This window comes from Pistacia vera, unplaced genomic scaffold (genome assembly GCF_008641045.1).
Source record: "Pistacia vera cultivar Batoury unplaced genomic scaffold, PisVer_v2 Contig244, whole genome shotgun sequence".
Classification (NCBI taxonomy): domain Eukaryota; kingdom Viridiplantae; phylum Streptophyta; class Magnoliopsida; order Sapindales; family Anacardiaceae; genus Pistacia; species Pistacia vera.
In genome coordinates, this window is record NW_022196051.1 from 578,183 (window position 1) to 602,604 (window position 24,422).

Consider the following 24,422-nt stretch of genomic DNA (forward strand, 5'->3'; position numbering starts at 1 on the left):
GCTGTTGTAGCCGATCTTGGCCGTAACTGGACGTTAACAACGGTCATATCTTTGATCGTCATCATGACCAGATCTGACTGTTGACAGCCAGATCTGGCCATAGATCCGGCTTTTTTTGGTCAGATCCACGGTAGATCTGGCTGAAAAAGGTCATCTCGCACACGACCGGCCAAATCTAGTCGATTGTGCACTAATATTAAATATAGGTTTTTATCTCATTACTATGTGATTTAATCAATTTTAATTGGGTAAAAGTTAATAGAATTTATTAAATTTAAAAGAAAAACTATAACTACATGTTAACGAATTTTTTTTTTTTAAATTAGAGATATAATAAGTTTTTTTTAACATAATGTTAATTGTTTAATAATTTAACAATATAAAACCATATTATTCATCATATATATATTATTAGAGTAATATGTACTTTGTTACATGGTTTTAATCATTAAAATAAGATAAGATAATGCCAGTCTATTCTTGAGCTGGATGTGTTTCACGAAATTGATGTTTTGAGCCGTGGTAATTGGTTTTCCGATCTTTCTTCCAGGACTTGACTCTACATTATTAATTTTTGTGTAACTTCTTGCCCCCATTGAAATCAGTATGGAAATTGTATAAGTCTCAAAGTTATGATGTTTGAGTCAGTCTTCTGAATAGATTTTTTGAGATGTGATAATTGATTTTCCAATACAACAATATATCAGCATAACCTTTTTTCCATAACTTAGGTCCCCAATTGAATTGTTCATCAATTATAATTATTGAGAAAACAATATTGTCCTCTTTTACTTATTGGAAAATTATAGTCTATGAATTTCCATTCAATTGTGTGGAAAAGACTTCTGCAATAATGTATAGAGAGATTCCAAGAAGCTTATTACTTTGTTGACCTTGACTCATAAAAATATTACAAAGTATTGTTTCTGTAATTTTCTCAAAAGCACTGGGGTTTTTTTTTCCTTTATTAAAATCAAACACTTACAAGTCTTGCTTCTATATCTAACAACCAAGTCATTGCAGGTCTTTAATTGGTTCATTTTTAAGGTTGCTACCGTTTAATAAAATACTGATTTATTTGTTTACACTACCAACCAAGAAGTGATTAATAATTAACTTCATTTCAAAAGTGGTTATGCGCCTATGCGTTATTATGAAATAATCCATTTTGTAAAAGGTTTTAAAGATTAAATATCAAAATGTGCTACTAATTAAACCTTTTCATGTATACCATATGGATGTATATAAATTAAAAATTGTTAAATATATAGAAATTGATTTTGTTTATTGAAATTGTCAGACACACTCAAACAACATATTATATGACAATATATCTTTTTACAAAAAATAAAATGTTGTTAACAATCTAATGTTACTTAATAAAATTAGTTATGGTAGAGAAGTCTCAAACCACGTAATTTGATTTTTTCAAGCTAGTTGCAACACTGGGAATTTTCCTTCCACAACAGTGGGGGCCAACATTGATTTTGCCTTCTTGACCACTTCTATGCTCTACAACAAATGAAGTTGTTAGTTGAGAATTATTTATTGTGAAAAGGCAATACTTTTATTTTCTAGTCAATACAATAGTGATATCTAATAATATTATAAATAGCACAAAGCTAATCTCTTGGCAGTCACAAAAGCAGTGCGATTAGTGTGTTATTAAGAGATGGGGTTAAAATGTGTGAGATTGTGGTTGATGTTGATTTTCACGTTTATTTCTTTACAAGGATGGAAGATTGAGGGGTGTTTGAAGCAAGAGAGATTTGCTCTCTTGCAACTTAAACGTTTCTTCAATAATTGGGTTGAGGGAGATGGGAATTCAAACTGTTGTGATTGGAGAAGGGTTGAATGCAACAACACAACTGGCAAAGTGATCTCTCTTGATCTCTCCTATACAAGAAATCAGGAAATGGGAGAGTGGTATCTAAATGTTTCTTTGTTTTCTCCCTTCCATGAACTGGAGAGACTTGATTTAAGTGGAAATCTTATAGCCGGTTGCATCGAGAACGAAGGTTTTTCCATCCTTACTTTAAATAATGAAATTTACTTCTATGTCTTTATTAACAAGAATTGTTTTGTAGGTTTTCAAAGATTATCACACTTGTCTAATCTCGTGCATCTTGACCTTAGCTACAATATGCTCAATGACATCCACGTTTTATCATGTTTGAGTGAACATTCAACTTTCGAGAATTTAATCTAGATTAAAAGAACTAAACCACTTTAATCATAACGTTCTTTTAAGTGACATAACTTTTATTTTCACTTTTATATTTAGATTGATAAACAAAACTATGTACGTTTATTAGTATTATTACTATTATTATTCGACTTATTTCAGTTTCAAGGTTGAGTAACTTGGAGTATCTACGCTTAAACTTAATAAAGTTGTTAATTAAGTTTTGATGATACAAGTTAAATTAATTTTTACTTGGAAATTAATAATCTCCTATACAAAAAATCATGATTTAGGAGAGTGGTATCTAAATGTTTCTTTGCTTTCTCCATTCCAAGAACTGGAGGAACTTGATTTAAGTCACAATCTTATAGCTGGTTGCATCGAGAACGAAGGTTTTTCCATCCTCACTTTAAATAACGAAATTTTACTTCCGTGTCTTTATTAACAAGAATTGCTTTGTAGGTTTTGAAAGATTATCACACTTGTCTAATCTCGTGCATCTCAACCTTGCATACAATATGTTCAATGACATCCACGTTTTATCAGGTTTGAGTGAACATTCAACTCTTGAAAATTTAATCTAGATTAAAAGAACTAAACCATTTTAATCGTAATGTTCTTTTAAATGGCATAACTTTTATATTTAGATTGATACACAAAACTAAGTATGGTTATTATCATTATTATTATTGGACCGATTTCAGTTTCAAGGTTGAGTAACTTGGAGTATCTACGCTTAAGCGGTAACATATTCAACAATAGCATATTATCATATGTGTCTACTCTGTCATCGTTAAAACAACTACATCTGTATGACATTGGATTGAAAGGCATCATTGATCTTCAAGGTAAGCTTGCTTCTCATCTATAATTTCTCTTATGTATAACAATTTATTTTGTACTGAAGGCTCTCTCGCTCTTTGCTTTGACAAACTAGAGTTAGAGATATTGCATTAAAGTAAATTAAAAGCCTTGATTAAGATTCTTTTGGAAACTTCAGTTTACTCTATCCAAACATCTTCATTTTCTCATGGTTTTAGCTAACTTTGTACTTAAACTTTTTGACGAACACGAAGAAGGTAAAGTAATTGAGCAGAAATAAGATTTGCCAATAGGGATTAAACTTATATTCATTTAGAAAGACAATATTGAAGCCTAGAGAGAATATGTAGAAGTAATTAATATTGGCTTTAGGAAAGTTGTTAATTAAGTTTTGATGATAAAAATATTTTAATAGCATCTTATCATATCTCTAGTTGGTCTTTCATCATTGAAGGACTTTCACATTGGTTTCAACAAAATTAAGTGCATTGAATTAAAGTCTTCTTAAATACTTTTTTTATTACTTTTAACTCACTATGTTTTAACCCTTGTCAGAATTGGACTCTTTGAGCAACTTAGAGGAGCTGTCCATGGGAGAAAATGGGATTAAAAAAATTGTATTCTCCAAAGGTATGTATTGGTGATTAATAATATTTAACTAAAAAAATAATATGGTAAACTTACATTTCTAATCGATTACCAACATTCCTTTGCTTTATGAGATGCACAATAATAGAATGTATTATATTTTTATTCTAATTATTAAATCAGATAAATTGAAGGAACTTTATTTTTCAATTTGAGAAAGCATTGAAAACATTTGTGTTTGAATATTTTCACAAACACACAGGTGAAACAAGTTTGAGGAAGTTGAATGCAGTTTATCTATCGGATTTGATTATTAGTGATGGAAACCGTCTCTTTCGGACATTGGGCTTATTCCCATCCCTAAAGTCTATTGAATTATGGTTTATCAACTTTACTGGAGCAGTTACTACTTATGGTAAGTTACAATAATATTGAAAGTAACATTAATATTGCTCAACAAAAAAGAAAAGAAAAAACATTCCTTTAAATTATTGTCATAAAAATTTAAGTTACAATAATAGCGGCTCCATGCAAAAGACTATAAGAAATTAATTCTTTTCTTTTTTTCTTTTTTGAATATCTTTTCTTTTTTGTATTTTCTAGCTCTTTTAAAAATATTTTAGTTTGTTTTCCTATAAAAATTGTTACAATTTTTTTCGAGGAAAAGAAAAATATTATTTTGCAGTTATTATTAATTTATGGCAAAATAAGAATATCCTTTCTTGTCACTTGTCAGGGTTACGTTAGTCGTTTTTATGTTTTTAATAAGGGTATTAGAGTAAATGTCATTAAAACAGTTAATTTTAACAAAATTTAGGTGTTAAGTGGCCTTTTTAATCAAGTTTTTAATAAGAGTATGACTTCTCTTTAATCTATGGAGATTATTAGTAGTAACCTCAACGAACACTCTATTTGACCAAACTTGGTAACTTTTCCCTCTCCTTACAAGTTCAATTAATTTTTTACTTGGAAATTAATAATCTCATGTATTTTTAAGCAATTTTAAAAGAATTTTAAACTTTTTTTATCAAATAAATGTTCATTACGCGCTAAATTAAAAAAATTATAAATATATCTTATATATCTTTATGAGTATAAAGTATACACTCTATGTAAGAAATTTTAAAAGTGAAACTAGATATTTGTTTATTCAATTATAAACTTGAAGGTTAATATTAAGAAAACCAATTCTAAATCAAAAGACTAGAATTTGTTTATAATATTAATTCAGGCTAATTATTAATATTTTTTTCTTTGCAATGTTGAACTGAAATGTTTATTGATACAGCATTCATTTGTTATTTATAAGAATATTAATGTCATATATCAGATTATGGTAGTTTAAATTCTTGATTTAAATAATGACACTAATTTTTTATGATAGAATTAAAGTAATCTAATGGACAGAAGGAGGTAAAAGTAACTCCTTAAGGGAAGAGTAACAATTATTTAGTATAAAAATTTAAAATCAAGAATTTTAGGTTATTATATAGCCTAACCTATATTCATAATAATATAAATTTATTATATTTAGAATATTAGATCTTTAGTTGGAGGATTTCAATTGGTTTAAATTAAGGTGTCTCATGGGCAACCATCTGATTAATTTTGGGACAATAAATTAAATTAAATATTGGTAATTAACAATGAGGTGCACCGAGTTGGGTGTACATCCCACTTATCTTCTTTTAACTTCTTCTTCTTCATTTTTTATATGATGATTAATAGATATGCGGAGTTTCAAGAATTTGGAAAGTTTGTCGATGTATGAGACTCTGTTCAACAATAGCTTTTATCAAATCATTGGGGCCATGACTTCTCTTCAGAATTTAACAATGTGGGATTGTACTTTCAAAGACACACTACTTTATCCAGGTTAGTAACTTCCACTCTCTTCACAAGTTGAATTAAATTTTATTGGATTTTAATCTAAATTAGTAAATTATTAATTTACACTTTACCTCTGTTCTAATTGATAACGCTCTTATAATTTAATTAATTAATTAATTTTAGATAAATTAATATTCTGAACTACTGTAATGAAATTATATCCTTTGAATTGGTAAACTACATTTATTTACCAAGGGTTATTCTATCTATACTATTGATAAGAAATTAAAAATATTTTTCTTTCTTTTTCTATTATACATAGAGTAGAATAAAAATACAACTATCATATATACAGTATTTGTTGCTAGTATTATCAATTGATTTTGCTATTAATAACCTTTTTTTTTTTTTTTTTTTTGACAAGGTAAGAAATACCTCTTTAATTAATCTCAATAATTTTAATAGTTGTAAAAACTACTACATTAAAAAAAAAAAGAAAAAAAAAACTGTATTATAAAACTTGGTTCAGATTTTAAATGCTCATAAGAAAATGCAAATTGAAATTCTAATTGTAGTCTTATAGATAGTGATATTGTCTATCAAAATAAATATGCACCAATTTTTTATACTTTTAACGTAATATGCTATCAGTATATGTATCTCCTTCAATCTCATTATATTTTTTGAGTAAGTGTCGCAGTTTGCCTACTTCAAGAATTTGAAACTTTTGGACATTCAAGGAACTGCTCTCAATAATAACTTGATTCCATTGTTAAACGGATCGTTGAATTCTCTTGAAACTCTAACTGGGTGATTGTAATCTTACAAGCACATTACTGAGCAAGGTTAATACTTCTCTTTCTCCTTACCAATTGACTTGTTTTTAATAACTTGTAACTAGTTTCTTCTAGAAAATAACTGTCCCACAAATTAGGCATGAATCGTCTGCATATTAGAATTTTAGATTAATCATATATATCACATTATCTAACAAGAACTTCAATTAACATCTTGCATTTTTTGAGTAATATTGTTCACAGTTTTGCCTGCTTTCAAGAGCTTGAAAGATGTGGGTTTTGGTCATGGCTCTCAACCCTTTCCTACGATACTCAATGGATCATGCAATTCCCTTGAAGACTATCTCTGTCCGATTGTAATCTAACAAACACATTACTTGAGCAAGTTAATACTTCTCTCCTCTTACAAGTTTAATTAATTTTTAGTTTCCAATTCAATCAGCTAACCTATTAATAAGTATTTATATTAGCAGTTGACTCTTTTCAATAACTTTAATATTCTGAACTACTGTATGAAATTATATCCTTGAATTGGTAACTACATTTATTACCAAGGGTTATTCTATCTATACATTGATAAAAATTAAATATTTTTCTTTCTTTTTCTATTATACTAGAGTAGAATAAAAATACAACTATCATATACAGCATTTGTTGCTAGTATTATCAATTGATTTTGCTATTAATAACCTTTTTTTTTTTTTTTTTTTTTTTTTTTGACAAGGTAAGAATATCCCTTTATAATTATCTCAATAATTTTAATAGTCAAAAAACTACTACTAAAAATTAAAAAAAATAAAAAAACGTATTATAAAACTTGGTTCAATTTTAAATGCTCTAAGAAAATGTCAAATTGAAATTCTAATATGTAGTCTTATAGATTGTGATATTGTCTATCAAAATAAATATGCACCAATTTTTATACTTTTATAATCTAATAGCTATTTAGTATATAGTATCTCCTTCAATCTCATTATATTTTTTTGAGTAATGTTTGCAGGTTTGCCTACTTTCAAGAATTTGAAACTTGTGGACATTCGGAACTGCTCTCAATAATAACTTGATTCCATTGTTAAACGATCGTTGAATTCTCTGAGACTCTATACCTGGTGATTGTAATCTTACAAGCACATTACTTGAGCAAGGTTAATACTTCTCTTTCTCCTTACCAATTGACTTTTTTTTAATAACTTGTATAACAGTTTCTTCTAAAATAACTTGTCCCACAAATTAGGCATGAATCGTCTGCATATTAGAATTCTAGATTAATCATATATATCACATATTATCTAACAGACATTCAATTAACATCTTGCATTTTTTAGTAATATTGTTCACAGTTTTGCCTGCTTTCAAGAGTTTGAAAGATGGTGCGTTTGGTAACATGGCTCTCAACAACTTCCCTGCCATACTCAATGGATCGTGCAATTCCCTTGAGTCTATGCTTACCAGTTGTAATCTCAACAAACACATTACTTGAGCAAGGTTAATACTTTCTCTCCTCTTACAAGTTTAATTAATTTTTAGTTTCCAATTCAATCAAGCATAACCTATTAATAAGTAATTTATAAATTAGCAGTTGACTCTTTTTCAATAACTTTTATAACTACTTTAAGGGATTTATTACTAAACCCCCATAGTTCATAAACATGTAACACCCGCCAATATCAGAAATATAAACTAACCCCCATTCTTAAAAAAAAAAAAGTATTTTTTAGAGGAAAGAAAATTATTAATTTACAATTATTATTAATTTACAGAAAAAAAATATCCTTTCTTGTCAGAGTTATGTTAGTCTTTTTTTATTTTGATAAGTTACTAAATTTTAATAAAGGTTTTCCAGTAAATGTCATTAAAAAAATTAATTTAAACAAGATTTAGTGCTAAGTGACCTTTTTTAATCAAGTTTTATAACTTACAGTCTTTCCCTTATTGTATTTAAATAGTGTTCCTAAATTGATAATCTTCCTATAACTTTTTCATCTCCTTACAAGTAAAATTTATAATTTTTAATCAGGAAATTAAACATTATTAGGCACTAAAGTGTCAAATGTATAAATAGAAAAAGTAACAGCCTCCTATAAAAAGTGCTATCTATTAATTAACAAGGGCCAAAGTTCAAAACTTTTCTTGCTAACTAACTATAAGTTGTTAAATTTCAATTTATTTTTCTATATCAAATATTTTTAAATTACAATAACCAACGATAATATGAAAAATACTTGATATAACTTTTGAGGTGATCAAGTTGTATGTATGATGTTCCATAAATCTCAAGGGAGATAATATTACTTTTGTGCTTTTGTAAAGTTGCCTTCATTCAAGAATTTGATAGAATTACCTATCGAACACTGTTTTTCACAACAACTTTCTTCAAATGATTGGAGCTATGACTTCTCTCAGTCATTGGTATTTATGGAGTAACCTCAACGACACTTTATTTGACCAAGGTTAGTAACTTTTTCCCCTCCTTACACTAAATTAATTTGTAATTGGAAATTACAATGTCATGTATTTTGGTTGACATATAAGCTAAATTAAAACATATTTGCAACCAAGCTCTTGTTATTCATGCATGAACTTGATTAAAAATGAAATCGCTTCTTTCAACTGCAACAATTATAATCTTCACAAGATTATGCTTTTTGAATAAATTAAGAACTTTCTTATTTATGGCCTATGCCTAAATTTAAAATGGAACGCTTTTTAATATAAATTTTGATAATGTTCTTTATAAACAATTATTTATACAAACTTCAGTATACATTAATTTCACTCTAGTATTTTCATTACTATTTGATTATAATTTTAAAAATAAAATTTATATTATTATTTATAATATTGATAATGATAACAATTTCTAATTTAGAATAAGTTAATTGGTTTGGGACATTCAATTAATCTTACACTAAAGAGGTTAATAGTACCATGAGATAACTTGTCCCAAAGGGTTTGGAAGATAGTCAAAACCTAATTCAGAATATGAAATGCTGGATTGACTCTAGTCTCATAGATCATTCATATCTTATTGTCCATTATTTTGTTATTTAGGCTTTTTTTGTTTTAAATTTATTTTGTTAAATATAATAACATTAATAGTTTATGGTATATCTTTTCTATTTCCACTATATATTTCTTTTGCTTTATTAGAATTGCCCACTTTCAAGAATTTGACAGAGTTGGACGTAGGTACAGTACTTTCAGCAATAAATCTCTTCAAATGCTTGGCATGACTTCTCTTGAGTCTTTATTAATTTACAATTGTAACCTCAAGAACACGTTATTTATAAAGGTTAGTAACTTTTTCCCTTCCTATGTTAATTTAATTGTTTCATTGAAATTTTTATCATATCTGCAATCAATGGCCTATTATTATGATATAAGATGATAATAATAGGAAACTTTCCAAAGTTGAGGAGGTCAGTGACCCTCTGGCTTCGTCCCTGCTTTTAACTAGGTTTACATGTTTTCTTAGAATATAATATATTCGAATTGATTATTATTCTTCATTAAATGTTTGATTATAATGTTAAAATTAAATTAACATTTATATTATTATCTAAAATATTAATAATGATAAAAATTTATAATTTAGAAATTAGTTAATTTGTTTGGGACATTCAATTAGTTTTATACTAGAAGTCTCTTAAGGAATGAGATAATTGTCCAAAAATATTTAGGAAAAGATAACATCTAAATGTTTTCTTAGGAGATAATAATGTCGAATGAACTGATTAGTGATTAGAGTAAATAAAATTACATAAATCTCAGCAAAATTTTGTACCTTAAATATGATATAATACTAGTCATTAACCAAACATTGAGTTGATCAACTTATTGGGTTATTGTTATGTATCTTCTTCAACTTCATTCATTATATTTTCGTATGATCTTAATAACTTAAAAACAAAGTTGGTTGTCATTAAACCGTAGCATCATCTGAATCAACCTATTTTTACTATTTTTAGATTATAATACTAGTAATTGATTGCACTATGCCATTGGATTTAGTATCCAATTTACTTTATAGGATATATCTTCTTTAACCTCATTATATCAATATTTTGTGTAATGTTTGTAGATTTGCCAACTGTAATGGATTTCACTCGCTCTCAACTTTACTCAAAACATTATATAAATACCAGTAATTGATTTGAACTATGCCATTGGATTTAGTATCCAATTTACCTTATAGGATATCTCTTCTTTAACCTCATTATATCAATATTTTTGTGTAATGTTTAGATTTGTTGCCAACTGTAACGGATTTCACTGCTCTCAACTTTACTCAAAACATTGGATTTGACTTCTCTCACGCATTTATATTATCCGGTTGTAATTTCACAGACTCGTACTTGAGGAAGGTATACAGCTTCTCCTTTTCCTTGCACGTTAATTTTATTAACCATTGCCCCTCTCTTTAACAACTTTTTTAAAATAAATAAATAGAATTGCGAACTACTATGATGAAGTCATGAACTTATAAATTGTATGAAAAAGATTAAATTACTTGCAGATGTTATTTTATCTTAGATTTAAAAGAACAATATATCTAATCAACCCTTAAAAATAACACTTATGATTCATTAATCAAAGGATCTATAGTTAATAGATTAAATTTAGGTCGACTTTGAAAGATAGTACACTTATACACGTTAAAAATATTACAATATTTTTAGGAGTAATGGTTTCCACATTATAATCTTCTATGCTTTAAAGTGACTGTAAAAGAACATGTTGTATTGCAGGAATCTGCAACTTGGTAAATCTCCGAGAGTTACTTATGGAAGACAATGATTTAGGGGGTACCTTGCCTTCGTGTCTTGCAAACTTGACTTCCCTTCAGTATTAGACACTCTTTAAATCATTTTACAGGAGACATCTCCTCATCCCCTCTTAAGATGCTAACATCCATCACGAGTTAAGGCTTTCGGACAATCATTTCCAAATCCCGATCTCCTTGAACCTTTTTTAACCATTCACACTCAAGATCTTTTATGGTGAGATAATGAGATCTTGGAGGATTTGAGTCACATTTCCTGACTCCAAATTTTCAATTAAATTCCATCGTATTACCCGCTTATGGATATAGTGGTTCATTTCCCAAATTCCTCTACAGTCAGCATGCCTTACAAGAAGTTGATCTCTCAAACGTTAATTTGACGGGAAAGTTTCCATTTTGGTTGTTAAACAACATACCAACCTAGAAAAACTTCATCTAGTTAACAATTCTCTTTCAGGGCCTTTGCAATTACCAATTCATCCTCACTTGTCTTTGGAAGAATTAGATATATCCATCAATTTCTCCAGGGGCATATCCAACGAAATTGGAGATTATCTACCAGTGCTAAAAACTTTAAACATGTCTAGAAATGCTTTAAATGTTAGCATTCCTCTTCATTTGGTGATATGAACTCATTGGAAAGTTTGGATATGTCCACATTTCTTGATTGGAGGAATTCCTCATCATTTGGCCATGGGTTGTTTCTCACTACAATCCTTGTATTGTCAATATAGCCTCCAAGGTGAAATATTCCCTGCAAATTTTAACCTAAAGCTTGTTAAGTTGCAATTGGATGGCAATAATTTCACAGGAAAGATCCCAGATAGTTTGTCTGATTGCTCTTTGGAAGGTTGTATATAGTGATAACCATCTGTTGGCACATTACCAGGTGGTTAGGAATATGCCATTGTTGAAGATATTATAATGTCAAATAATCATCTTGAGGTTCAATCCCAACAGAGTTTTGTCAACTAGAAAGTCTTGAAGTATTGACCTTTCAGAGAACAATATTAGTGGAGTTTACCATTTTGCTTTCCCCCTTCATCTTAAACAAGTTCATTTGTCAAAAAATAAGTTACAGGGACGATTGAATGATGGATTCTCCAATAGTTCTTCTCTGACGACGCTAGATATCGGATATAATCATTTGAAAGCAACATTCCCGATTGGATTGGTACGCTTTCTAATTTAACTTACCTTATCTTGAGTAATAACAATTTTCAAGGTGAAGTGCCAATTCGTTTGTGTAAGTTAAGTCAATTACCGCTTGATAGATCTTTCTCACAACACTATCTGGACATATCCCTCCTTGTTTAATATCACAATTGTCATCTGCTTTCTGATTCCTTACTGATTTCTGGGGCTCCAAAAGATCTCCAATGAGGAAGGAAGAAACTATAGAGTTTACAACAGAATATATCTTCACTCTTACCAAGGAAAAATTCTCACCTACATGTCTGGATTGATCTCTCCTGCATAAGCTAGTTGGTGTGATTCCTTATCAAATTGAAATCTTGTTGGAATCCATGCACTTAATCTCTCTCACAACAACTTGACAGGACCAATCCCACCGACATTTTCAAATCTACCAGGTCGAGAGTTTGATCTTTCATATAACAATTTGATTGGAAAATCCCTCCCCGCTTGTAGAGTTAAATAGTTTGGCTGTTTTCAGTGTGGCACACAATATTTATCGGAAAAATCCCTGATATGATTGCCATTGCAACTTTGAAGAAGGTAGCTATGAGGGAAATCCATTCTTTGTGGAAAACCATTGCGCAAGTTGCAATGCAATTGAATCACCGTTACACAGGCCAAGATTCAAGTATTAGTGGAGAAGACAATGATTTCATTGATATGGATATCTTCTATATTAGTTTTGTTGTGTCTTATGTAATTGTGCTCTTAGGGATTGTTGCAGTTTTACTCATAAACCCTTATTGGCGTCGTAGATGGTTCTATATTATTGAGTTGTGGATAACATCCTGCTACTATTATGTTGTAGATCATCTCCCTAAGTGATTTGATCATGAAATAGTTAATTGGATTATATTTACATATCTTGCAAACTTGCATGTTTTGATGTTCTCTTTAAATATGAAATCATTTTGTTGATGTAAAAAGTGCCAACATATTCTTGATTAATCTTACTATCATTTCATGAATAGACCCATAAAATTATAGGGTGCCAACTATTTTGTAATTTCAAATAATACATTTATTAATCAATAATGTTATTGGTGGTTGAAGAAAGCCTATCGAGGATGACACCAAAATTTAGAGATTTTACTTTTATTTAATGTTAATGAAACTTAAATACTTATATTCTAAAAAAATAAATTCCTTAATCTATTTTCAATATTTTTTAATGTAAAAGGTACTCATAATATTGTAAATTCTAACATTACACTAACAGCTCACCAACAGTAAGGGGATTCGTGTTATTTTTGAAAGCAGGGACAGTTTTGTTATTTATTAAACCTAAAAGGGTTGAAGGGGTCGAATAACAACCCCACTAAGTTTGCCTTTGCAATGTCAACTTGAAGCTTTTTTTTTTTTCATTTAAAAACTTCATTTTTACTATGATTTGCACTGTTTGTTTTCACTTCTAAATACTTTAGAAAAAAATGAATATTTTATCATATATTTATGAGTAATGTTATGCTTACTCACGAACTTAGTAACTACTTTACTCACCTTTGTTAAAATTACATATGGTATCCGTACTATGTTTATGGTATCCGTACTATGCTTATGGTACCCGTACTATGCTTTATATTTACAAAGGTTATTAAGATAATTAGTAAGTTCGTAAGTAAGCATAGTATTATTGTATATTTATTGGTTGTTTGGTTTTACCACTTTAAGGTTGAGAATTAGTCATTTTCCTCTAAATGGAAAAAGCTTAAAATTTTGATTTCTAAATCAAGACTAAAGATTTATTTGTTGTCAACACTATATAGTTATTAGATACGTTAACAAACACCACCATAGTCTTGTATAAGCATTTCGAAAACTTTTGTTCACTAAAATTTAGATTTTTCTCAAAATCAAACTTGTGAATCATTCTATTAAATCTTTTTGCAGAATTTATTTATTTAAAATTTTTGTATAAAAAGTAAAAGTAGAACTGAGGATATTTTTCTCGACCTTTTTGAAGGGTTTTTTAGCTTATTGATATCAAATAGCTAATAATTATATACTATTTTCTTTTGATTAAAATAAAGAATATATATAATGACAGTCAAAGGAAATAACAACGGAGAAAATTAGTTCAAAAGAACATCTAAATTAGTGAAGAACCATCTTAATATGATTAAGAAATTGATATTGCAATATGTTTCATCGAATTTGCGTAGTGCTAACATTCTGACTGTTAGTTTGGTGTGATTGTCAGTATGTAATCCGGCTTTATGTCCCATTTCCCCTTTTCCAAGCTGACATCGCACGACTTGTGGCAAGAGAATGGACGCGTGTGGGCTCCACATCACTTGCAGGTCTGAGTGTGCGTGCCGTTCTGACGGGAGCAGGTCACCCTTCGCGTGACTCTTCCCACGTCAGCCCTTTATTCCTGAGGCACAACAACACTAATTTTTTATGATAGAATAAAAGTAATCTAATGGACTGAAGGAGGTAAAAGTAACTCCTTAACGGAGAAGTAGTAACTATATTTAGTATAAAAAATTAAAATCAAGAATTTTAGGTTGTATATAGCCTAACCTATATTCATAATAATATAAATTTATATATTTAGAATATTAGATCTTTAGTTGGAGGATTTCAATTGGTTAAATTAAGGTGTCTCATGGGCAACCATCTGATTAATTTGGGACAATAAATTAAATTAAATGTTAGTAATTAACAATGAGGTGCAATGAATTGGGCGTACATCCCATTTATTTCTTTTAACTTCTTCTCATTTTTTTATATGAGTGATATAGATATGTGACTTTCAAGAATTTGGAAAGTTTGTGGATGTCTGAGACTGTGTTCAACATAACTTTTATCAAACATTGGGGCCATGACTTCTCTTCGGGATTTAACAACGTGGGATTGTACTCTCAAAGACACACACTTTATCCAGGTTAGTAACTTCCACTCTCTTCACAAGTTGAATTAATTTTATTGGATTTATCTAAATTAGTAAATTATTAATTTACACTTTGCCTCTCTTCTAATATAGCTCTTAATTTAATTAATTAATAATTAATTATAGATAAATTAATATAGAACTACTGTAATGAAATTATATCCTTTGAATTGGTAAACTACTTATTTACAAAGGGTTATCTATCTATACTATTGATAAGAAATTAAAAATATTTCTTTCTTTTTCATTATACATAGAGTATAATAAAAATACAACTATCATTATACAGTATTGTTGCTAGTATTATCAATTCATTTTGCTATTAATAACTTTTTTTTTTTTTTTTTGGACAAGTAAGAAATATCCTCTTAAATTATCTCAATAATTTAATAGTCGTAAAAACTTCTACATAAAAAAAAAAAAAAAAAAAAAGTTGTATTATAAAACTTGGTTCAGATTTGAATGCTCATAAGAAAAGCCAAATTGAAATTCTAATATGTAGTCTCATAGATTAGTGATATTGTCTATCAAAATAAAGTATGCACCATTTTAGACTTTTAATCGTAATATGCTATTCAGTATATAGTATCTCCTTCAATTTCATTTATATTTTTGAGTAATGTTTGCAGGTTTGCCTACTTTCAAGAATTTGAAACTTTTGGAAATAAAAGAACTGCTCTCAATAATAACTTGATTCCATTGTTAAACGGATCGTGAATTCTCTTGAGACTCTACGGCTTATGATTGTGATTTTACAAGCACATTACTTGAGCAAGGTTAAACTTCTCTTTCTCTTACCAATTGACTTGTTTTTAATAACTTGTATAACTAGTTTTCTTCTAGAAAATAATTATCCACAAATTACGTATAAAATTAGTTAGGAGCATGAATCGTTGCATATTAGAATTCTAGATTAATCATATATATCCCATATTATCTAACAAGAACATTCAATTAAACCTGCATTTTTGAGTAATATTGTTCACAGTTTTGCCTGCTTTCAAGAGTTTGAAAGATGTGGATTTTGTTGCATGGCTCTCAACAACTTCCCTACGATACTCAATGGATCGTGCACATTCCTTGGGAGTCTATCTCTACCGATTGTAATCATAAAAACACGTTACTTGAGCAAGGTTAATACTTCTCCTCTACAAGTTTAATTAATTTTAGTTTCCAATTAAATCAAGCATAACCTATTAATAAGTAATTGTAAATTAGCAGTTGACTCTTTTCAATAACTTTTATAACTACTTAAGGGATTATTACTAAACACCCCATAGTTTTCATAAAATAGTAAGCACCGCCAATATCAGAAAATATAAAACTAACCCCCATTTCATTAAAAAAAAAAAGTAATTTTTTTAGAGTAAAAGAAAATTATTAATTTACAATTATTATTAATTTATAGAAAATAAAAATATCCTTCTTGTCAGAGTTATATAGTCTTTTATATTTTGTGAAAGTATAAGTTTTAATAAAGGTTTTCCAGTAAATGTCATTAAAAAAAATTTTAAACAAGATTAGGTGTTAAGTGACGTTTTTAATCAAGTTTTTATAACTTACAGTCTTTCCCTTATTGTATTTTAAATAAGTGGTCTTAAATTGATAATCTTCCTAATGACTTTTTCACTCCTTACAAGCAAAATTTAAATTTTTAATCAGGAAAATAAACATTATTACGGCACTAAAGTGTCAAATGTATAAATAGAAAAAGTAACAGGCCTCCTATAAAAAGTAGCTATCTAATTAATTAACAAGGGCCAAAGTTCAAAACTTTTCTGCTAACTTAACTATAAGTTGTTAAATTTCAAATTTATTTTGTCTATATACAAATTTTTTAAATTACAATAACCAACGATAATATGAAAAATACTTGATATAACTTTTGAGGTGATCGAGTTTGTATGTATGATGTTCCATAAATCTCAAGGGGAGAATAAAAATTACTTTGTGCTTTTGTAGAATTGCCTTCATTCAAGAATTGATAGAAATAACCATCGAGGACACTATTTTTCACAAAAACTTTCTTCAAAGATTGGAGCCATGACTTCTCTTCAATCAATTCAAATTATGAAAGTAACCTCAACGACACTTATTTGACCAAGGTAGTAACTTTTCCCTCTCCTTACAACTTAAATTAATTTGTAATTGGAAATTAACAATGTCATGTATTTTTGGTTGACATATAAACATAATTATCTTGGACTAGCTAAATTAAAACATATTTGCAACCAAGCTGCTTGTTATTCATGCTGAACTTGATTAATAAATGAAATCGCTTCTATCAACTGCAAACATTATAATATTCACAAGATTATGCTTTTGAATAAATTAAGACTTCTTATTATGGCATATGCCTAAATTAGAATGGAACGCTTTTAATATTAAATTTTGAATAATGTTACTTATAAAACAATCATTTATACACCTTTAGTATACATTAATTTAACGTCTAGTATTATTCATTAATTATTGATTATAATTTTAAAAATAAAATTATATTATTATTATAATATTGATAATGATAACAATTTCTAATTTATAAAATATTAGTTAATTGGTTTGGGACATTCAATTAATCTTACACTAAAGAGTTTAATAAGTACCATGAGATAACTTGTCCCAAAAGGGTTTTGGAAGGGATAGTCCAAACCTAATTCAGAATATGAAATGCTGGATTGACTCTAGTCTCATAGATCATTCATATCTTATTGTCCAATATTGTTTGATCAGGCTTTTATTTTTTAATAATTTGTTAAATATAATAAACATTAATTGTTGTATGGTATATCTTTAATATTTCCACTTATAATTTCTTTTGCTTTACTAGAATTGCCCACTTCAAGAATTTGACATACTTGGACGTAGGCTACAGTACTTTCAGCATAAAAATCTCTTCAAATGCTTGGGAGCATGATTCTCTTGAGTCTTTATCAATTCCAATTGTAACCTCAAGAACACGTATTAATCAAGGTTAGTAAATTTTCCCTCCCTATGTTAATTAATTGTTTCATTGAAAATTTGTAATCATGCAATCAATTGCCTATTATTATGATATAAGATGATAATAATAGGAAACTTTCCAAAGTTGGGAGGTCAAGTGACCCCTGGCTGCGTCCCGCTTTTAACTAGGTTTACATGTTTTCTTAGAATATAATAATATTCGAATGATTATTATTCTTCATTAAATGTTTGATTATAATGTTAAAATTAAAATTAAAATTAACATTTATATTATTATAAAATATAATAATGATAAAAAATTATAATTTAGAAGAATAGTTAATTTGTTTGGGACATTCAATTAGTTATACTAGAAAGTCTCTTAAGGAATGATAATGTCCAAAAATATTTAGGAAAGATTATAAAATCTAAATGTTTTTTTAGGAGATAAATATGATCGAAAGAACTGATTAGTGATTAAAGTAAAATAAAATTACATAAAATCTCAGCAAAATTTTGTACCTTAATATGATATAAACACTAGTCATTAACCAAACATGAGGTTGATCAACTTATTTGGGTATTGGTAGTGTATCTTCTTCAACTTCATTCATTATATTTTCATTGATAATAACTTAAAAACAAAGTTGGTTGTCATTAAACCGTAGCATCATCTGAATCAATCTATTTTTCTTTATTTATATTATAAATTACGTAATTGTGGAACTATGCCATGGGTTAGTATCAATTGCTTTATAGGACATATCTTCTTAACCTCATTATATCAATATTTTTGTGTAATGTTTGTAGATTCGCCAACTGTAATGGATTTCACTGCTCTCAACAAATTCACTCAAAAACAGGATCCTTGGCTTCTCTCACGTCTTTATCATTATCCAGGTGTAATGTCACAAAACCGGTACTTGAGGAAGGTAATAGCTTCTCCTTTTCGCACGTTAAATTATTATACCAATTGGCTCTCCCTTTAACAAATATAACCAATGATTCATTAAAATAACACTTATGGATTCATTAATCAAAGGATCTATAGTAATAGATTAAATTTAGGTCGACTTTGAAAGATAGTACACATATACACGTTAAAAAATATTAAGCATATATTTTATCGAGTAATGGTTTCCACAATTATAATTCTTATGCTTTAAAGTGAGTAAAAGAACATGTGTATTGCAGGAATCTGCAACTTGGTAAATCTCCGAGAGTTACTTATGGAAGACAATGATTTAGGGGGTACCTTGCCTTCGTGTCTTGCAAACTTGACTTCCCTTCAAGTATTAACATCTCTTTAAATCATTTTACAGGAGACATCTCCTCATCCCCTCTTAAGATGCTAACATCCATCCAAGAGTTAAGGCTTTCGGACAACATTTCCAAATCCCGATCTCACTTGAACCTTTTTTAACCATTCACAACTCAAGATTTTTACGGTGAGAATAATGAGATCTATGGAGGATTTGAGTCACATTTCCTGACTCAAATTTTCAATAAATTCCATCGTATTACCCGCTATGGATATAGTGGGTCATTTCCCAAATTCCTTACAGTCAGCATGCTTACAAGAAGTTGATCTCTCAAACGTTAATTTGACGGGAAAGTTCCAGTTTGGTTGTTAAACAACAATACCAAGCTAGAAAAACTTATCTAGTTAACAACTCTTTCAGGGCCTTTGCAATTACCAATTCATCCTCACTTGTCTTGGAAGATTAGATAATCCGTCAATTCCTTCCATGGGCATATCCAAATGAAATTGGAGCTTATCTACCAATGCTAAAACTTAAAACATATCAAGAAATGCTTTAAATGTAGCATTCCCTCTTCATTTGGTGATATGAAATCATTGGAAAGTTGGACTGTCCAACAATTTCTGATGGAGGAATTCCTCATCATTGGCCATGGGTTGTTTCTCATTACAACTCCTGTATGTCAAATAATAGCCTCCAAGGGAGAATTTTCCCTGCAAATTTTAACCTAAAAAAGTTGTTGTGTTGCAATTGGATGCAATAATCACAGGAAAGATCCCAGATAGTTTGTCTGATTGCTCCTTGGAAGGGTTGTTATAAGTGATAAACCATCTTGTTGGCACATTACCAAGGTGGTTAGGAAATATGTCGATTGGTAGATATTATATATCAAATAATCATCTTGAAGGTCCAATCCCAACAGAGTTTTGTCAACTAGAAAGTCTTGAAGTATTAAACCTTTCAGAGAACAATATTACTGGGAGTTTACCATTTTGCTTTCCCCTTCATCAATTGAACAAGTCATTTGTCAAAAAATAAGTTACAGGGACGATGAATGATGGATTCTCCAATAGTCTTCTCTAACGACGCTAGATATCGGATATATCACTTTGAAGGCAACATTCCGATTGGATTGGTACGCTTTCTAATTTAACTTACCTTATCTTGAGTAATAACAATTTTCAAGGATAAGTGCCAATTCATTTGTGTAAGTTAAGTCAAATACGCTTGATAGATCTTTCCACAACAAGCTATCAGGACATTTCCCTCATTGTTTAAATATCACAATTGTCACTGCTGCTTCTGATTCCTTACGTGATTTTCTGGGGCCCATATGAATCTCTAAGAAAGGAAGAAACTGTAGAGTTTACAACGAAAATATATCTTACTCTACCAAGGAAAAATTCTCACCTACATGTCTGGATTGATCTCTCCTGCAATAAGCTAGTTGGTGTGATCCTTATCAAATTGGAAATCTTGTGGAATCCATGCACTTAATCTCTCTCACAACAAATGACAGGACCACCACCGACATTTTCAAATCTCAAGCAGGTCGAGAGTTTGGATTTTCATATACAATTTGAGTGGAAAAATCCCTCCCCAGCTTGTAGAGTTAAATAATTTGGCTGTTTTCAGTGTGGCACACAATAATTTATCGGGAAAAATCCCTGATATGATTGCGCAATTTTCAACCTTTGAAGAAGGTAGCTATGAGGGAAATCCATTTCTTTGTGGACAAAACCATTGCGCAAAAGTGCAATGCATTGAATCACCATTACAGACCAAAAGGTTAATAGTCGTAAAAACTACTACATAAGAAAATGCCAAATTGAAATTCTAATATGTAGTCTTATAGATTAGTGATATTGTCTATCAAAATAAATATGCACCAATTTTTAGACTTTTAACGTAATATGCTATTTAGTATATAGTATCTCTTTCAATCTCATTATATTTTTTTGAGTAATGTTCGCAGGTTTGCCTACTTTCAAGAATTTAAAACTTTTGGCCATTGAAGGAATTGCTCTCAATAATATCTTGATTCCATTGTTAAACGGATCATTGAATTCTCTTGAGACTCTAAATCTGTATGATTGTAATCTTACAAGCACATTACTTGAGCAAGGTTAATACTTCTCTTTCTCCTTACCAATTGACTTGTTTTTAATAACTTGTATAACTAGTTTTCTTCTAGAAAATAACTTGTCCCACAAATTAGGCATAAAATTAGTTAGGAGCATGAATCATTTGCATATTAGAATTCTAGATTAATCATATATATCACATATTATCTAACAAGAACATTCAATTAACATCCTGCATTTTTTGAGTAATATTGTTCACAGTTTTGCCTGCTTTCAAGAGTTTGAAACATGTGAGTTTGGGCGACATGGCTCTCAACAACTTCCCTGCGATACTCAATGGATCGTGCAATTCCCTTGAGAGTCTATCTCTGTCCTATTTTAATCTAACAAACACATTACTTGAGCAAGGTTAATACTTCTCTCCTCTTACAAGTTTAATTAATTTTTAGTTTCCAATTAAATCAAGCATAACCTATTAATAAGTAATTTATAAATTAGCAGTTGACTCTTTTCAATAACTTTTATAACTACTTTAAGGGATTTATTACTAAACCCCCATAGTTTTCATAAAATATCTAAGCTCCCGCCAATATCAGAAATATAAAACTAACCCCCATTTCATTAAAAAAAAAAAGTAACTCTTTTAGAGGAAAAGAAAAGTATTAATTTACAATTATTATTAATTTATAGAAAATAAAAATATCCTTTCTTGTCAGAGTTATGTTAGTCTTTTTATATTTTTGATAAGTTACTAAGTTTTAATAAAGGTTTTCCAGTAAATGTCATTAAAAAAATTAATTTAAACAAGATTTAGGTGCTAAGTGACATTTTTAATCAAGTTTTATAACTTACCGTCTCTCCCTTATTGTATTTAAAATAAGTGGTCCTAGATTGATAATCTTCCTAGTAACTTTTTCATCTCCTTACAAGTAAAATTTATAACTTTTAATCAAGAAATTAAACATTATTACTAGCCTTCTATAAAAAGTAGCTATCTAATTAATTAACGAGGGTCAAAGTTCAAAACTTTTCTTGTTAACTTAACTATAAGTTGTTAAATTTCAAATTTATTTTTATCTGTAATACAAATATTTTTAAATTACAATAACCAACGATAATAAGAAAATATTTTTCGAGGAAAAGAAAAATATTATTTTACAGTTTTTATAAATTAATGACAAAATAAAAATATTCTTTCTTGTCACTTGTCAAGGTTATGTTAGTCTTTTTATGTTTTTAATAAGGGCACTAGAGTAAATGTTATTAAAACAGTTCATTTTAACAAAAATTTAGGTGTTAAGTGGCATTTTTAATAAGAGTATGACTTCTCTTCAATCTATGGAGATTATTAGTAGTAACCTCAACGACACTCTATTTGACCAAACTTGGTAACTTTTCCCTCTCCTTACAAGTTAAATTGATTTTCACTTGGAAATTAATAATCTCATGTATTTTTAAGCAGTTTTAAAAGAATTTTAAAATCTTTTTATCAAATAAATGTTCATTATGCGCTAAATTAAAAAAATTATAAATATATCTTATATATCTTTATGAGTATAAAGTATACACTCTATGTAAAAAAATTTAAAAGTGAAACTAAATATTTGTTTATTCAATTATAAACTTGAAGGTTAATATTAAGAAAACCAATTCTAAATCAAAAGACTAGAATTTGTTTATAATATTAATTCAGGCTAATTATTAATATATTTTTCTTTGTAGTGTTCAACTGAAATGTTTATTGATACATCATTCATTTATTATTTATAATAATATTAATGTCATATGTCAGATTATGGTAGTTTAAATTCTTGATTTAAATAGTGACACTTGTTGATGCTGATTCTTACACCAACGAATCTTTATGTGTATAATATCAATTAACTGTTCGATGCACGTAAAACTGGAATATATGAAAAGTAAAATGACTGTAGAGGGAGTCTTTTTAAGTGGTTCGGACGCTAAGATAGCAAGTCCTACGTCCACTGATTTGTATTGATAGTAGTGGGTGTCAGGTCGCGGTCGCGAGCTGACTTACATCAGACGAAAAAGTCAAAGCAAAGTTTATAAGAAAGAGATTTCCGTTTGTTCTCTTTCTTTTTGTATGTAAAATGGCCGAATCCCCATAATGAAGGGGTCCTCCCCCTTTTATACTGAACCGAAGCGTATAATCACCACTAAATCCGTAGTTTGGTGTGATTGTCAGTATGTAATCCGGCTTTATGTCCCATTTCCCCTTTTCCAAGCTGACATCGCACGACTTGTGGCAAGAGAATGGACGCGTGTGGGCTCCACATCACTTGGCAGGTCTGACGTGTGCGTGCCGTTCTGACGGGAGCAGGTCACCCTTCGCGTGACTCTTCCCACGTCAGCCCTTTATTTCCTGAGGCACAACAACACTAATTTTTTATGATAGAATAAAAGTAATCTAATGGACTGAAGGAGGTAAAAGTAACTCCTTAACGGAAGAGTAACTATTATTTAGTATAAAAAATTAAAATCAAGAATTTTAGGTTGTTATATAGCCTAACCTATATTCATAATAATATAAATTTATTATATTTAGAATATTAGATCTTTAGTTGGAGGATTTCAATTGGTTTAAATTAAGGTGTCTCATGGGCAACCATCTGATTAATTTTGGGACAATAAATTAAATTAAATGTTAGTAATTAACAATGAGGTGCACTGAATTGGGCGTACATCCCATTTATCTTCTTTTAACTTCTTCTTCTTCATTTTTTTATATGATGATTAATAGATATGCTGACTTTCAAGAATTTGGAAAGTTTGTGGATGTCTGAGACTGTGTTCAACAATAACTTTTATCAAATCATTGGGGCCATGACTTCTCTTCGGGATTTAACAACGTGGGATTGTACTCTCAAAGACACACTACTTTATCCAGGTTAGTAACTTCCACTCTCTTCACAAGTTGAATTAAATTTTATTGGATTTTAATCTAAATTAGTAAATTATTAATTTACACTTTGCCTCTCTTCTAATTAATATCGCTCTTATAATTTAATTAATTAATT

The 24,422-nt window shown here is 29.1% G+C and overlaps 1 protein-coding gene across 3 annotated transcripts; it reads left to right on the forward strand.

The window, feature by feature from the left end:
- The first annotated feature begins 1,508 nt into the window (after positions 1 to 1,508).
- Positions 1,509 to 21,998, forward strand: LOC116131841 (receptor-like protein 9a). Of its 3 annotated transcripts, none has more exons than XM_031417507.1 (7): positions 1,509 to 2,018; positions 2,648 to 2,731; positions 2,890 to 3,033; positions 3,563 to 3,637; positions 3,858 to 4,010; positions 5,324 to 5,470; positions 21,276 to 21,998. In XM_031417507.1, the coding sequence occupies exons 1-7, from the start codon at positions 1,673 to 1,675 to the stop codon at positions 21,428 to 21,430; spliced, it is 1,104 nt and encodes a 367-aa protein (XP_031273367.1). In that variant the 5' UTR covers positions 1,509 to 1,672; the 3' UTR covers positions 21,431 to 21,998. The 3 variants fall into 3 exon arrangements, with proteins under 3 accessions (XP_031273367.1, XP_031273368.1, XP_031273369.1); XM_031417508.1 differs by lacking the exon at positions 21,276 to 21,998 and adding an exon at positions 6,126 to 6,261 and having other exon boundaries at positions 5,324 to 5,471; XM_031417509.1 differs by having other exon boundaries at positions 1,878 to 2,577.
- The last annotated feature ends 2,424 nt before the right edge of the window (positions 21,999 to 24,422 follow it).